General features: G+C 56.2%; 2 protein-coding genes across 6 annotated transcripts; one reads left to right on the top strand and one right to left on the bottom strand.

Annotated features, from left to right (window-relative positions):
• Positions 1-1289: 1289 nt before the first annotated feature.
• GUK1 (guanylate kinase 1) lies at positions 1290-14287 on the bottom strand. 5 transcript variants are annotated; one of them, XM_061996772.1, is made up of 8 exons: positions 14012-14287; positions 6285-6398; positions 5467-5508; positions 4646-4742; positions 2917-3055; positions 2122-2206; positions 1764-1849; positions 1290-1468 (listed from the first exon to the last, which is right to left on the bottom strand). In XM_061996772.1, the coding sequence occupies exons 2-8, from the start codon at positions 6394-6396 to the stop codon at positions 1433-1435; spliced, it is 597 nt and encodes a 198-aa protein (XP_061852756.1). In that variant the 5' UTR covers positions 6397-6398; positions 14012-14287; the 3' UTR covers positions 1290-1432. The 5 variants fall into 5 exon arrangements, with proteins under 5 accessions (XP_061852756.1, XP_061852755.1, XP_061852757.1 ...); XM_061996771.1 differs by lacking the exon at positions 14012-14287 and adding an exon at positions 12530-12582; XM_061996773.1 differs by lacking the exon at positions 14012-14287 and adding an exon at positions 12364-12506.
• Positions 12561-14412, top strand: MRPL55 (mitochondrial ribosomal protein L55). Its single transcript, XM_061996777.1, has 4 exons — positions 12561-12624; positions 12983-13044; positions 13967-14156; positions 14234-14412. The coding sequence occupies exons 2-4, from the start codon at positions 13019-13021 to the stop codon at positions 14375-14377; spliced, it is 360 nt and encodes a 119-aa protein (XP_061852761.1). The 5' UTR covers positions 12561-12624; positions 12983-13018; the 3' UTR covers positions 14378-14412.
• The last annotated feature ends 15 nt before the right edge of the window (positions 14413-14427 follow it).

Below are 14427 nucleotides of genomic sequence, written 5' to 3' on the forward strand. Positions count from 1 at the left end.
CCTCGGGCCGGGCTCGGGAGGGCTGCGCGGGCAGCGCTTGGGCTGTTCCATGCGGTGACGGTCCCCGGAGCCGTTCCCTGCGCGCCCGTGTGCCGCGGCCGCTGCTTTTCCCTGCTGGGGGTTGTGCCATCTAGAGGCCACGCTGCCCCGTTGCAAAGGCGGCCCCTCGGAAAGGGACCAAAACCTCCCGCTTCGGAGGGGAAAAACACGGTCTATAGATGTAAATGAAACAGCCCAAGGGAAGTAAGTGATCAAAATAATCATCCAAACAGGCTTCTGAATGCAAACGAAGCTTTCAAAGGGATGCCCAAGGTCTGGCTGTGGTGTGCAGAAGGTGGATGGGGATTTAGTGGGTGAGGAGGTGGCCTGGAGCAAGAGGCACTGTGCTGGAGCTGGGAGAGCAGCTGGGTAAGCTGCAGAGATGGGATGCAAGCAGGAGGAAAGCCCAGAGCTGAGAAGGGACACAGGTGCTCTGGTGAGATGGGGCTTTGGTGAGGAAACATCCCAGGCTGGTGTGGCCCAGCTCAGCTGCTCCTGCCTGCACCGTGGCAGCTGGAGCTCAGCTCGCTTTGGGGGGCAGGACTCACCCCGAGGAGCCCACACAACACACCTGCATCCTGCAGGACAACAGCCTCTGCCACACACCTCTTGGAAGAGCTGCTCCTGCCCTGCAGCCCAAACGCAGCTTCAGCCACTCTGAGGTACCAGACACAGCCCAACTCATCTCCAGTGGGGAAGGAACCTCCCCAGCCAGGAGCCAACCCCTCCCAGGTCGTATCCCCAGGGCTATCCCCAGTCAAGGCTGAAGAAAGCTGAGGAAGCAAAGTGCAAAACATCCTCCCAGCCCCCAGCAGGGAAAGCTCCTCACATGCCAAACCACAGAGCAGGGAGAGGGCCAGAGCATCAAAGGGACCCCTCCTGGGGCAAGGGAGTTGTTGCTGCCCTCGAAAGGGCTGTGGGTAGAACAGCACCTGAAAGCTGACCTGCACCTGAACTGCAGTGGGATAAGCACAGATGGATTCCAAGAGTGCTGCCAGGATGGCAGCTCACAGGAAGGCCAATGACACAACGCCCTGGCAGAGGCTGTCAGAGGGGCTGCAGCCCAGAGGATCCCGACAGCCGTGACTCAGGGGCTCACATCCATCTGAATCCCTCCCCTCTCTCCAGGGGCACTGCCTGGCATCCCCTGAGGCAGGGCAAGGGCATCCAAGGCCTGGGCAGCTGTCTGTGGTCCCTGCCCCAGGCACACACACAGCCCTGGGAGGGCACAAACACGAGGGTGAGCTGGGTTTGTTTTCCTTCCTTTTAATAGAAACATCCTAGGGGAAGGTGGGAGGGTGGGAGGAGGGTCAGCCTAAAGGGAATGTCTCAATGACACGTGTGATGTGCTTCAGGAATGATGTGCAAAGTTCCAACACCAGGCAGGCCCAGCTCAGCACTTCCTGGATTCTTCAGTCTTCTTGATTTCCTGCAGAGGAGAGGGAAGAAAACAACTGTGCATCTGCTGCCAACCCAGAGCTCACAGCTCCTTGGGAAGCTGGTGCCATGGTTTCTCTGGAGGCCACGGGCAAGAGCAGCTCCACAGCATCAGAGGAACGAGCCCAGAGCTGAGGCACCAGCCTTTAGGGACTTGGGGGCTCTTCTAAACCAGCAGAACCCTTCCATGCTGCCCTGGAATGTGGGTTTAATAAAGTCTGTGATGGTGTGCTGGGCCTCCAGGCTCTGCCTGCCAGGAGTGAGGCAGAAGGGCCCCAGCGACTCACCTCCAGGAGTATCCCCTTCAGTTCAGAATAGGCTTTCTCTAAATCATCATTGATGATGACCAGGTCAAACAGGCCAGGCTCTTTACCTGGGGAAGGGGATGAGGACAGAGGAGTTAGAGAACAAGTTCCTCCCCTGGCTCACCTCTCATGCAGGCCCCCAGCTCCTGGGGTGTTTTCAGCCAGCACCAACCTGCTTTTGTGCCAGCGGCCACTGCAGTGGGAAGGACACAGCGTGGTGCTGAGATCAGCCTCAGCTGATGTCCCAGCCCTCCCTGCAAGCACAGGTCAGATGTGCATGCAAAAGCCACCTCCTCCCTCCCTCCCTCTGTGCACATCACTCAAAGGCCTCTGGACTTACTCAGCTCCAAATCGACGCGGGCCGCGGTCAGCCGCTTCTGTAAACTCTCCTCTGTCTCAGTCTTCCTGTCCCGCAGCCTCTTCTCCTAAAGCCAACCACAAACCCAGGCAACAAATGCTGATCCTCATGCTGCAGGCAGGAACCATCCCCTACCCACCAGCCAGGGCTGTGTGCTACCCCCAGCACCTGAGAACACACTGCACAGGGGCTCATTTCCAGTCCAGAGCAAAGCAGGGGCCAAGCTGAGTTTGGGCTCAAGATCCCCCCAGAGCTCAGGTTCTGTTTTACCCTGGTTTGGGGTGGGATGTTTGGCAGGTACTGCTGGGAGATGGAATCTCTCTGCTGGGCTCTGGCAGCTGTTGCTGCTGTTGGCTTCCTCCTCTGCCCACCATGAATCTGCAGGGCTCCCTAAGACCAGAGGGACAGAGCACTTCCCTCGGTGTAACACTAAGTGTTGGAGCCAAGTCTGAGCTCAGCAATCTCCTCCTCTCCCCAGCATGAGCACAACTAACACATCCAGAGGCTGCTCAGCTGATGTGGAGGCTGGAACCCAGAGCAGGCAGATGTGACAAGGTGTAGAAAGCCTACAGGAGGGACTCAGAAAGCAGAGCACAGGTATTTTTATCCCTGGGAGCCTGGCATTGGGTGAGAGGGAAGAGGTAAAAGTGCGCTCAGGAGTGTCCTCCCCACCTTTCCCACGCCCAAGAGGTGAGGCAGGAGAGGGAAGCCCCTGGGTGCTGAGGGAGAGGCTGATTTCCCCCACATGACCCACGGCAAGGGAAGGTGGTGGCTCACCAGGATGTCTATGGATGGGGGCTGCACAGAGATGTAGATGGGGTTCAGCTCTGTCCTCTTGATGTTCTTCACGCCCTGGATGTCAATGTCAAGGACACAGATCTGGTTCTGGGCCTGAACAGCCTGCACTGCACCTTTACTGGGGACACAGCAAAGAGGGAAGGGCTCAGAGAGTCCAAGGCAGAGCTGGGCTGGGGGTGTCCCCCACAGGCAGAGTGAACACTCAGAGGGGAATACAGAAGTGAGGGCCAGGAAGGAGAGCACATCAGACAGAAACCCAAGCACATCACACCACTGATTAAAGCATGGAATTCCTACAAGTGCCAGAGAAATTGGCTGAGGTGTCCTCTCAGTACCCCCTCTGCAACATGAACTCCACCTGTGTATCAGGCATCACAAAGCAGCCACCTCCTCCACGCTGTGAGTGGCTGGATTAAGCAGGACACATGTGAAGGAAGGAAGCCTGTCCTGCACAGGATGAAGCCAGGGATTAAAGAGCTTCAGCTCAGTTTCTCCTTGGTGCTGGGTATTTGGAAAATGAGCTGTCAGGTTTTGCTTCTCTTGCCAAACCAGTGACACTGGCAGCAGCAAGGCCAGGGCAGGGGACTGTGCTCCTTCATCAGACCAATTTCTTTCATGCAACTGATGAAACCCCTCCAGAATCATTGACCTCTCCTCCTTGGCAGCTCCTGCACTACAGTGCCACGCTTTGCTACGACAATGATGTCAGATATCTGATTTCTAATTAGCATTGCAGCTTAAAGGCTGATCAATCATCAGCACCAATGCCATGGGCAAGGCTATTTTAACACCCCCCCCGCCCCAACTCTTGAACCCCAGTCAAGGCTGCTGTGCAATTTCTCCCTTTGTAAGCAGCCACTTTACCCAAAGCAGCACAAGCATTTGTTTCCCAACAGCCAATGCAGACATAACTGCTCCTGAACTCATCCCATTCAGACCCTTGGGTAACACAGGGATGAGGGAACTAAGTGCTGGGAGACAGAACAGACACTTGGAGAATCACAGAACCACAAGGGCTGGGAGGGTCCTGCAAAGCTCAGCCAGTGCAACCCCCCTGCCAGAGCAGCACCACCTAGAGCAGGGCACACAGGGACTCATCCAGCTGGGTTGGGATGTCTCCAGAGAAGGAGCCTCCACAGCCCATCTGGGCAGCCCCTGCCAGGGCTCCCTCACCTCAACAGGGAAGAGGTTTTTCCTCCTGTTTCTTTGGAGCCTCTTCTGTTCCAGCTTGTCCCCATTGCCTCTTGTCCTATCATTGGCCATCACTGAGCACAGCCTGGCTCCATCCTCCTCACATCCACCCTTGATGGATTTGTAACCATGAATGAGCTCACCCCTCAGGCTCCTCTTCTCCAGGCTCAAGAGCCCCAGCTCCCTCAGCCTTTCCTCAGAAGGGAGATGATCCACTCCCTTTATCATCTTGTGATAAACCACCCCTGTGCAGGAAGTGTTAAACATCTGAACTTCCTCAGCAGCCCCCAAACACTGGAGCCTACAGAGACTCTCACAGCACAACTGTCATTTCATGACCATGAGCCCGCTCTCTGCAAGAGCTAATGTTGCCACCTTAAAAGACCCTGCTATCAAAATGAAAAGCTCTGCTTATGGCAAGAATCTATGTGTCTGGGAGAAAACAGTCTCAATGGGTTCAGTTACTCCTTCCCTGCCCATCCCCTGTGCTCAGCAGCAGCAGCTCTGAACCACCTACCTCGTCCCGTACATGTTCCCAGAGAACTCGGCGTGCTCGATGAACTCACCGGCGTCGATCTCCTTCTGCATTTCCTCTCTGCTCACAAAGTGATAGTCTGGAGAGGGGAAAAACACCCCAACCCAGCCAGCAATTAACAGCTTGGAAGGTAAAGTTCAATGTCAAGATGACACCCAATAGGTGCTTAGGGGAAAAAGCAGCTTCAAATCTGCCTTGGACAGCGCTGGCAGACTGAGAGCTGCTGCTTCTCAGTCACTGCATTCAGCCTTCCCTCTCCACAGCAGTGACCCAGACACCTGCTCCAAAGGTTTTGGAGTGTTCTGTGTGGAGAAAAACACTGCTGTGTTCCCTTTTGCATACCCTTTCCCTTTCCCAGTGCAGTAGGAACCTCCCCCTGACTCCCCACAGGTGTGAAACACATCACAGCAGGACTGGCAAGGCCCTTCATTTGAAAGCATTTATGATCAAAGCCTAGAATGGGATGAAAGAGAGAGGGAGACAAAGGGGAACATCAACATCTAATGAACTAAAAAAGAGTGTTTCTGTGTCTCTGGTTAAAATTCCCCCTCCCCTTTCACTTCAGAGTGAAAAGTGCCATTGGAAATGAAGAACAATCTCTACCTGAGCATGCAAAGCAACCAGAAAGCAGAAAAGCAGTTGGCCAGCTGGCCACAAACCCTCCAGCACCTCACTACCTGAGGAAATGCACCTGCAGGACCAACTTCTGTGCTAGCAGGGATCCATGCATGCACTTCAGAGAGAACCTTCACATCTGTGCAAAGGGATTTCCAAGGGGACACATCCAAGTACAACACACTCACCTTTGCCATTTACTTCTCCAGGTCTTGGCTGCCTCGTGGTATCTGTAAGCAAAGATCAGCTGTCAGTTTTGTACATCACCCCAGGAAGGATGAGCAGGAAAGAAGTGAAAGCACAGACACAGCAGATCAACCCCATCCTACCTAACCTGAAAACAGTCAGTGAAGAGCTTTAGGGGCTGAGTGGTCAGTGTGGGACTTAACTAGGCTGGGCTTCATTTACACAAGTCCTTACAAAGCACCAGTTGCCAAGGTTGAAGTGGCCTGTGGAGATTTAAGAGGCAGCCTTGGGGGAAATGGTATGAGTCACTTCAATCCAAGAGCTCAGGGTGAAACACACAACAGGAAAGGGAAGTTTAAGGGGGTTGTTTTCACCTCCAGTAACATATAAAGTTTGAAACATCTAGTATTTGTCCTTTCATGGCAGGACAAACCCAGATCTCAACAGAGGGATCTCACTTGGAGTGTCTAAAGCTTCAGGACAGTGAAAACATTGTGGTAACTTTGCAGAACTCCAGGGAAAATGAGGTAGAAGAGCTGTAGGCACAGCCCAGAGTCTCTGTTGCAGAGGGAGGACTCCAGCACTGCCTGCAGCCCACAACCATACCTCTCTGAGCTTTGTTTAGAGGTGTGGGGAGACACCAGGCCTGGAAATTCCAGACAAACCTTTGACTTGCCACTCAATACCTGTAGTAAAAGACATCCTGACACATGAAATCCATGAAGGTCTGTTATTTGGGGCACAAACACAGCTACAGAAGCAGGCTGTGGGCTAGCAGCCCTGAGCACCTCCACTGCCCCTCACACATACAGATACTCACGGGAGACGCTGAAGCCAAAGATGTTCTCATAATCTTTAAGCAGTTTCTTTAACAAAGTGCTCTTCCCTGCACCTGATGGGCCACTCAGAACCACTGGTCTGGGTCCCTGCATGGCTGGAGACACAGAAAAACACATGTCTGCTTAGAAACACCCCCCAAAAACCCCACAGCTATAGATTCCCAGAGGTGCTCAGCCCCACTAAACAGCATCCATCCTTTACCCTCAGGTCTCTGCAGGCAAAGCTGAATGATGAGAAGTCACAAGCTGATGGGAAGTCACTGAAGGCCCAGGGAAGAAGAGGGGAAAGTCAAAGAACTATGAAACCAGCAAACTGGCTGCAGACACACTGTTGGGGGCTCTGTGCCACCACAAGAGATCTGAGCTGAGAGCCCTGAGGAGTCAGTCAGATCTCGTTTTGGAAAGCAGAGAGCAGAGGCCACCAGCAGTGCAGCAGCAGCACAGCTTCACCTTGCTCTGCTGCTGCCCCCAATTCTTACCTAGGGAACAGCTACCTGGGATGATGGACATGTGTCATCACTGCAGCATGAACGCTCGCTCTCGAGGGGCTGCAGTTGAACTCAAAGGAGGAGGAAACTGGGCTCCAGCTGCCATGAAACTGGAGTAATTCAAGCCAGTTCTGTCCTACCTCTGTTCTCTGTGAAGCCAAACCCTCAAGAAAAGTTTCTCTAACCAGAGGAAAATGCTGGAAGCAGGATGGGACATGGACACTTGGCAATGCCAGATGAATACCTGCCCTTCCTGATAAGAGTCGCAGCAGGAGAGGCCTCAGGGAGGGTGTGCAGGAGATGCTGGCCAGGAAAAACAGGCAGGAATTGGCCAAGGTTACACCTGCAGCTCTGTGCCAGGGTTGGGATGCCTGGGAGATCACCACATCTCTGCTGTTGCCTGTTTACATCCTACTGAGAACAATTCAACTTCTCCTGTCGGTCCTGGGATAAAAACCCACAGCCAGAGCCCTTCCCATGAGCAGACAACTCCCTGAAGCCTTGCAACAGGGGGATGAACAGGGGGGTGATCTGAGACATGAACAGGCTTTGGGGTTGATTTTCATGTTTCCTGCAGCACTCAAACTCCAGCTCAAGGTGTCTCGTGGAATGAGAGAAGGGTTTGGTTCCTGGGATAGGAAAAAACCCCAAAGGGCAGCCTGAGGCCACACAGACTTTCTGCAGCTGTTTCTTCAGCCAGAAGGGGGAAAAAAAATGAGTGTTTTCATGGGCCTGCCTCTCTGGGGAGGAAGAAAGGTTAATTATCAGCATGAGAACAAAAAGGAAACCCCTGTACCACAGGAGTACCACAGACCTTCACCTGTCAGCAGCCATTCAGCAGCTTCTAAAAGAGGTGAGACAAGAGCAGGGCAAATTAAACAAACCTCTCTCTCCTAGTTCAGAACAATTAGTTGCTGCAAGCAGCAGAGCCCCTGGGAAATTCATTCTTTTAACCTGATGTGCTGGGTGTGGCCTGAGGAGCACTCAGCCACCAGACAGTGTAATGCCTGTCCCAGTTCAATTAGATCATTGCAACCTCACTCTGACCTTACAAAGCACTTTTTAAACAGCCTTAAGCCAAATGCCATCTCTTACAGAATGGGCCACAGAGCATGCAGCGGGCTCAGCTAACCAGGCTGCCTCCCTGACCCCGGCCCCTCAGCGTGGGCTGGGTACCTCCTCATCCCTAAATCCCTCCTGCACACACACATCCATCAGGCAGCACTACAGCTAACAAATCCCACAGGGTTGCCCTCCCTTCCCTGAGGATGCTTTGTGCTTGTCTGATCCAGACCAGTAGGAAAGGATGGGGTATTAACAAAGCTTAAGTAGATGCCAGCAGCAGCTACTGTGAGTGTAGAACCAGCCCTGTTCAAACACCACCCAAAAGGAAGTGCTTGTTTTATTTTGCTGTTAAGTGTCCTCCAGGTCCTGCAGCTCCAGAGAGCCACCAGATCTGATGTTCTCCAGCAACCTCGGAGGACCAGACCCATCATTCAAAAAGGCTGAGCCAACCCTAGGAAGTCCTTCTGAGGACCTGTCCTACCTGTCCCCTAACCCTTGAGCTTTGATCACCTCCAAGTATCACAGGTTTTGCCTAACTGTTCAACACCAAGAGGAAAGCACACCCTCCTGCACCCCCTCACCTGCCCAATGCTGTTCAGTGCTCACAGCGAGGCAGCACAAGGCCCCTCGCCCAGTTGTCCAAAGCATCTCCCTCTCCCTTCTCTCCCTGCCAGTTCCTCTCACCCACATGAAGGAAACAGGTGAGCCCTAACCATCACTTGTGAAAGGCTTCACAAGAGGAGCCATGCAGTTTGGCACCCTCCATCAGCAGTCTGCCACACTGCTGCTCCCAAACGACGCTCCCTGGCCGTGCACCCGCGTGGCGCTGGGACGGCCGGGTGTTTCACGGCTTCCCTTGCACCACCATGCAGCTGTGTCACCCAGAGCTGCTCCACAGGCCAAGTCCACAGTCCTGCAGCTCCCAGCCAGGACTCTCCCATCCCAGCTAGAGGGAAGGCAGCTTTCCTCTCTCCCTCCTCAAAATTTCACTCAAGGATGGGAAAGGGGAGACCCAAAGATCCCTTATGTCTGTTTCATTTAAGCCCAGGCAAACCAGGAAGGGGTAGGAGGAAGGAGCAGAGTGCTGGCTCCAACACACCCTTACCTTTTGCTTTGAATCCCTTTCAGCCAAGGTCTAAAGCCCAGCTCCTTGCAGCAGCAACAGGCTAGCAGCACAAGTGAGCCAGTGGGAAGCTGAGCTATTTGTGAGCTGCCTAAAGCCTTAATTACCGAGCTGCAATTTTAAGATGGCCAATGAAAACCACTCACTGGTCTTTTCATCTCCTCTGGTGGTTCCTTCTCCACTCTCTGCTCTGCTTGGCTGGTAAAGCTGCAGTCAGACATCAATGAACCTTCCCCTCATGGGTCACACATCCCCCTCCAGCCACACACAAGGAAGAGCTGTGGCACCTCCTGAGCGAGGCCACCGGCTCCTTCAGGCTGGGAAAGACCCCGGGAGGTCTCCAGCTCACCTCCTTTCTCAAAGGTGGCCCCAGGCCTCACTTTGGGAAGAAGGGCTACAAATAAACCAAGGGACTCACAGGTGTTTCTTCTTGCCTCCCTCCAAAACATCTGCAGAGAAAACGAGATGGAATTTATTGGGGTGTAGGGGGAAAAAAGCCATTTGCCCTGTCAGATGAAGGGGCTGTGGCCTGGAGGGCAGCACATGGCAAACACCCACCTGGCAAACAAGGCATCTGTGCCAGCACAGAGCAAAAACATCTCCCACAGAGCAGCTCTGGAAGGTGCCCACCACTCAGCAAGGTGCAGGACTTTGGGGGCTGATGCTGGGGGGTGAAGATGTGGAGGATGGAGATAGGCTGGAGGTGATCTCTGCCTCAAAACGTGAGCAGCACAGAGCTGGGAGCAGGTGTCCTCACCCCCACACATGCTCCTGAGGACAGTGTCAGTGCCCTGGGGCTTCCCCACTTCACAACAAACACAGCTCCTCTCTTGCAGCACCCTGAAACCTCAACAACCACAAGTGAAGCATCAAAAAAAAACCCCTGAGAAAACAGATCTGGGGCTTTTTAAATCTCCCCTTTGGTTCCCAGCCCGGTAAGGCACCTACACCTCATTTATTCAAGCTGTTTGCAGCAGTCACATTGCAGGCATGTGTTTATTTTAAGCAGGAACTCACATCTTCCCTTCCTTTGCCCAGATTTGGGCATTTTCAGAGCAGCATTAACGTAGCAGGGAGGGTCTGGCAGCCCTACTGACTCCTGAACCAGTTTGGGATTCATCTTAGCCACCAAACACCATCAAAACCAAGGTGGGCTGGAGTTGAGCAGCTGTTTCATAAAGGTCCTTGTTATCTGAGGAGGGTCTTTATGAAACAGCTGATCAAGTGAGGACAGTGAAAACTGAGGACAAACAGCCACATACACCTGGCTGGGCTGCACAAAGACTTGGTGGTCACTGAAAGAGGACGTCACCAGGGTGAGGAATGTTCCTCAGTCTGCTCCCATTTGCCCTGGGTTTTAACTGGGAACTGCTATCCTGACCAGTAAAGCAAAGGACAGACATCACAAGAGTTAAAGAAAACTAATGCTGATTAGCAGAGAGGCTTTACACAGAAGGCAAAGCCCCCTAACAAAGCAGAAAAGAAGATTAAAGGCCAGTTTCCCTGCAGCCCCAAGAAAGGTCTCTTGGATTAGGATTATAATCCCATTCCCTATTTTTAGCAGACTCCTTCCAAAGCTGTCACTTGCACCTTTCTAAATGTGGGGCCACTTTCTGCAAAGCCAGCAACACAACAAAGTTCAGCACTATCTGACAGCAGGCAGCACTCAGCATCTTGCTGCCCACCACATGCAAAAGTCTCTGACCTGAGAGCTGGCAGGTTGCTTAAATAAAGGGAATTATCTGCAGTGGGGAAAGGGGAGCAGAGCATCCTCACTGCAGTAGCTGGAGGCAACACTCAGCCACCTTTCATCCTGGAAACAATTATTTAAGAAGCACTAATTAGCCTTTTCACTGGCTGTGTTAATTCACACTGCTCACTTCCCAGAGGATGATGCAGCAGGAGGAACAAGGACCCTTTGCTCAAGGTCACTGCAGAAATCACTCCAGTCCAGGCCATGAGTCACTCCAAGACCAGGTTTTGTCCTCCTGCAAAGTGGGACCAGTTTAACTAACCAACTGGTTTGAGCCCGAGCTGGGTAAACATCTACAGAGCTCAGCTCAGACAGGTGCAGCTTCACCACCCACTTCCTCTCCTTTACACTGTGTTTCCCCACAGAGAGCTTTATTTTTGGATGTAAGGATGCTAACCCCAAACCTCCTGTCTCACCTCACCAGCTCACACAGTGCCCACGAAACCTGACTGATTCACCTTTGGCTGATGTGAGTTGAGGACATCTCACAGACTGCCTCATGCAGGGAGAGGGCACATCTCAGAGCCTCCCTCGTGCAGGGAGAGGGCACATCTCAGAGCCTCCCTCGTGCAGGCAGAGGGCACATCTCAGAGCATCCCTCGTGCAGGGAGAGGGCACATCTCAGAGCCTGCCTCAAGCAGGGAGAGGGCACATCTCAGAGCCTGCCTCAAGCAGGGAGAGGGCACATCTCAGAGCCTCCCTCGTGCAGGCAGAGGGCACATCTCAGAGCCTGCCTCGTGCAGGGAGAGGGCACATCTCAGAGCCTCCCTCGTGCAGGCAGAGGGCACATCTCAGAGCTTGCCTCGTGCAGGGAGAGGGCACATCTCAGAGCCTGCCTCAAGCAGGGAGAGGGCACATCTCAGAGCTTGCCTCATGCAGGGAGAGGGCACATCTCAGAGCATCCCTCAAGCAGGTAGAGGGCACATCTCAGAGCCTCCCTCGTGCAGGGAGAGAGCACATTTAAGAGCATCCCTCAAGCAGGGAGAGGGCACATCTCAGAACCTCCCTCGTGCAGGGAGAGGGCACATCTCAGAGCCTCCCTCGTGCAGGCAGAAGGCACATCTCAGAGCCTCCCTCGTGCAGGGAGAGGGCACATCTCAGAACCTCCCTCGTGCAGGGAGAGGGCACATCTCAGAGCCTCCCTCGTGCAGGCAGAAGGCACATCTCAGAGCCTCCCTCGTGCAGGGAGAGGGCACATCTCAGAGCATCCCTCGTGCAGGGAAAGGGCACATCTCAGAGCCTCCCTCGTGCAGGGAGAGGGCACATCTCAGAGCCTGCCTCGTGCAGGGAGAGGGCACATCTCAGAGCCTCCCTCGTGCAGGGAGAGGGCCAGTGCTCCCTCACCTCAGCACCAAAGGAGTTTCTCCTGTGCCAGTGGAACATTTTGTGCTCCAGCCTGTGCCCGTTACCCCTTGTCCCGTCACTGGCCACTGCAGAAAACAGCGTCAGCCCATCCTCTCAGAGCCTCCCTCACGCAGCCCAGTGACGGGACCCCGGTGCGACTGGAGGGACGGGGCCAACGCCAGCCCGTGGTCAAGCCCGTGCGGGTCCAAGCCCGCCTCACCGCCCACAGCCAACCCGGGCCCGGCCAGGGCAGCAAGCGCAGCATCCCCGCACCGCCCGGGGCTCACCCTCCGCCGGCAGGCCCAGCGCCCTCAAGCCCCGCCGCCAGGGGAGGGAGGAAGGTCCCTCCTCGCCTCAGCTTAGCCCCCTCGGGGCCGCTCCGGGTCGGCGGCGGCTCCGCGCCCTCAGGGCCGAGCCCGCGCGGGGCCCGCGCACGCGCGCGCTCCCGCTCACCGGCCGCCCGCGCGATGGCGCCGCGCAGCCGCCCCCGCAGCATCGCGCGTCCCGCCAGGCCCCGCGCGCGTGACGCCACCGGGCGGCGCGGCCACGTGAGCGCGGCGCGGGGAGGGGAGCGGGAGCCGGGGGCGATCGGGGCCGAACGGCGATGGCGGCGGGGAAAGGAGGAGGGAAACGGGGTGTCGGGTCCAGCCCGGGCGAGGATGGGGTCACGGCTCGGTGGGGAGAGCCGGCGCTGCGATGAAGCCGCGCTGGGCTGAGCCATGATGGCGAAGGGAAGGGGGTGGTGACCGCGGAGGGGTTGATGGGTGCTGGGGAGGGGAGGTGAGGGGCGGCCCTGCGATGGGGACGCGGGGCTGTCACACACGTGGCTGCCCCTGCACAGCTCCTGGTCGCTGAGAGCGTGCCCAGAGGCTGCCTCAGCTCCCACCCTGCCTGACCTACGTGCAGGATCCGGCCTCGGCCTCACTCACCCCGAAGACTAAGATGGCAGCGAGTGTGAGGGCGCTGAGGTGAGCGTGCGATCAGCTCCCTGGGAGAGCAGCCGGGTCCCTCAGCAGCAGCCTCTGTGGGGCTGTGCCATGAGGTGATCACAGAATCCCAGCATGGTGGGGGTTGGATGGGGCCTCCAGAGCTCATCCAGTGCCAGCCCCTGCTACAGCAGGTTCCCCTGGCTCAGGGGGCACAGGGACGTGTCCAGGCGGGGTTGGAAACCTCCTGAGAAGGAGCCTCCACACCCTCCCTGGGCAGCCTGAGCCAGGGCTCCCTCGCCTCAGCACCAAAGCACTTTCACTTGTGCCAGTGGAACATTTTGTGTTCCAGCCTGTGCCCGTTACCCCTTGTCCTGCCACTGCAGAAAAAAAGTGTCACCCCATCCTCCTGACACCCACCCTTAAGGTATTTAGAAGTGTTGATGAGGCTTCACTTCAGCCTTTTCCAGGCTGAACAGCCCCAGGTCCTGCAGCCTTTCCCCTTAGGAGAGATGTTTCAGTCCCCTCAGCGTTTTGGTGGGCCTCTCTCCAGCAGTTCCCTGTCTCTCTGCAGCTGGGGAGCCCAGCACTGGGCACAGGGCTCAGCAGGGCAGAGCAGAGGGGCAGCACACCCTCCCTGGCCCTGCTGCCCACACTCTGCTGGATGCCCCCAGGCCATTGGCTTCTTGCCCACCAGGCCATTGGCTTCTTGCCCACCAGCCCACACTGCTGCTCATGTTTCTCTGCTGCCCACCAGCACTGCCAGGTCCCTCTCCTGGAGCTGCTCTCCAGCAGGTCCCCCCCAGCCTGTGCTGGGGCAGGGGCTTGTTCCTGCCCAGCTGCACGACTCTGCCCTTGGTGACCTCTCTGCCCAACTCTCAGCCTGCCCAGCTCCCGCTGACTGGCAGCACAGCCTCTGGTGCACCAGCCAGCCTGACCGCGCTCCCCTGTGCCCTCCCTCCAGCGCCCTGCGCCCCGCCGCCGTCCCCGCGCTGCTGCCGCCGCTCACCGCCTCGGTCCGCCGCGGCTCCAGCCGCGCCTCCATCTCCCACCTGCACAGGCAGCTCTACGGCCGCCTCTACCCCGTGCTCCTCGTCAAGACCGACGGCTCCACCATCCGCCTCCGCTACCGGGAGCCCAAGAGGATCCTGCTGGTGAGGCGGGCGGGCGGGGGGCCGGCGGGGCGGGCGCGGGCGGCCGCGGCGCTGACGCCGTTGCTTCCCCGCTCAAGCTGCCGCTGGACAGCAACACGCTGCCCGAGGCCGAGCGCAGGGCCCGGCTGCGGAGGCACTTCCCGAGCAGGACAAAGGCCGTCGCGGAGGAGACGTTCGAGGGCATCGACCTGGACACCTACAAGCGGTTTTGGAAGAAATAAGCGAGCGTGTGAAATAAACCCGAAACCAAACCGAAGCGCGTTTGTGGTTT

This window comes from Colius striatus, chromosome 5, assembly GCF_028858725.1.
Source record: "Colius striatus isolate bColStr4 chromosome 5, bColStr4.1.hap1, whole genome shotgun sequence".
In the NCBI taxonomy this organism is placed as follows: Eukaryota; Metazoa; Chordata; class Aves; order Coliiformes; family Coliidae; genus Colius; species Colius striatus.

What these genes read in the sequence shown, in the direction of transcription:
- MRPL55 (XM_061996777.1), top strand. Translation starts at nt 13,019, where the DNA reads ATGGCAGCGAGTGTGAGGGCGCTGAG. An exon ending in GCGAGTGTGAGGGCGCTGAG is followed by an intron (nt 13,045 to 13,966) that starts GTGAGCGTGCGA and finishes CCCTCCCTCCAG; the next exon opens with CGCCCTGCGCCCCGCCGCCG. An exon ending in AGCCCAAGAGGATCCTGCTG is followed by an intron (nt 14,157 to 14,233) that starts GTGAGGCGGGCG and finishes TCCCCGCTCAAG; the next exon opens with CTGCCGCTGGACAGCAACAC.
- GUK1 (XM_061996771.1), bottom strand. Translation starts at nt 12,572, where the DNA reads ATGCTGCGGGGGCGGCTGCGCGGCGCCATCGCGCGGGCGGCCG. An exon ending in GGGAACATGTACGGGACGAG is followed by an intron (nt 3,056 to 4,645) that starts GTAGGTGGTTCA and finishes CTGTGTCCCCAG; the next exon opens with TAAAGGTGCAGTGCAGGCTG. An exon ending in TGAAGGGGATACTCCTGGAG is followed by an intron (nt 1,469 to 1,763) that starts GTGAGTCGCTGG and finishes TCTCCTCTGCAG; the next exon opens with GAAATCAAGAAGACTGAAGA.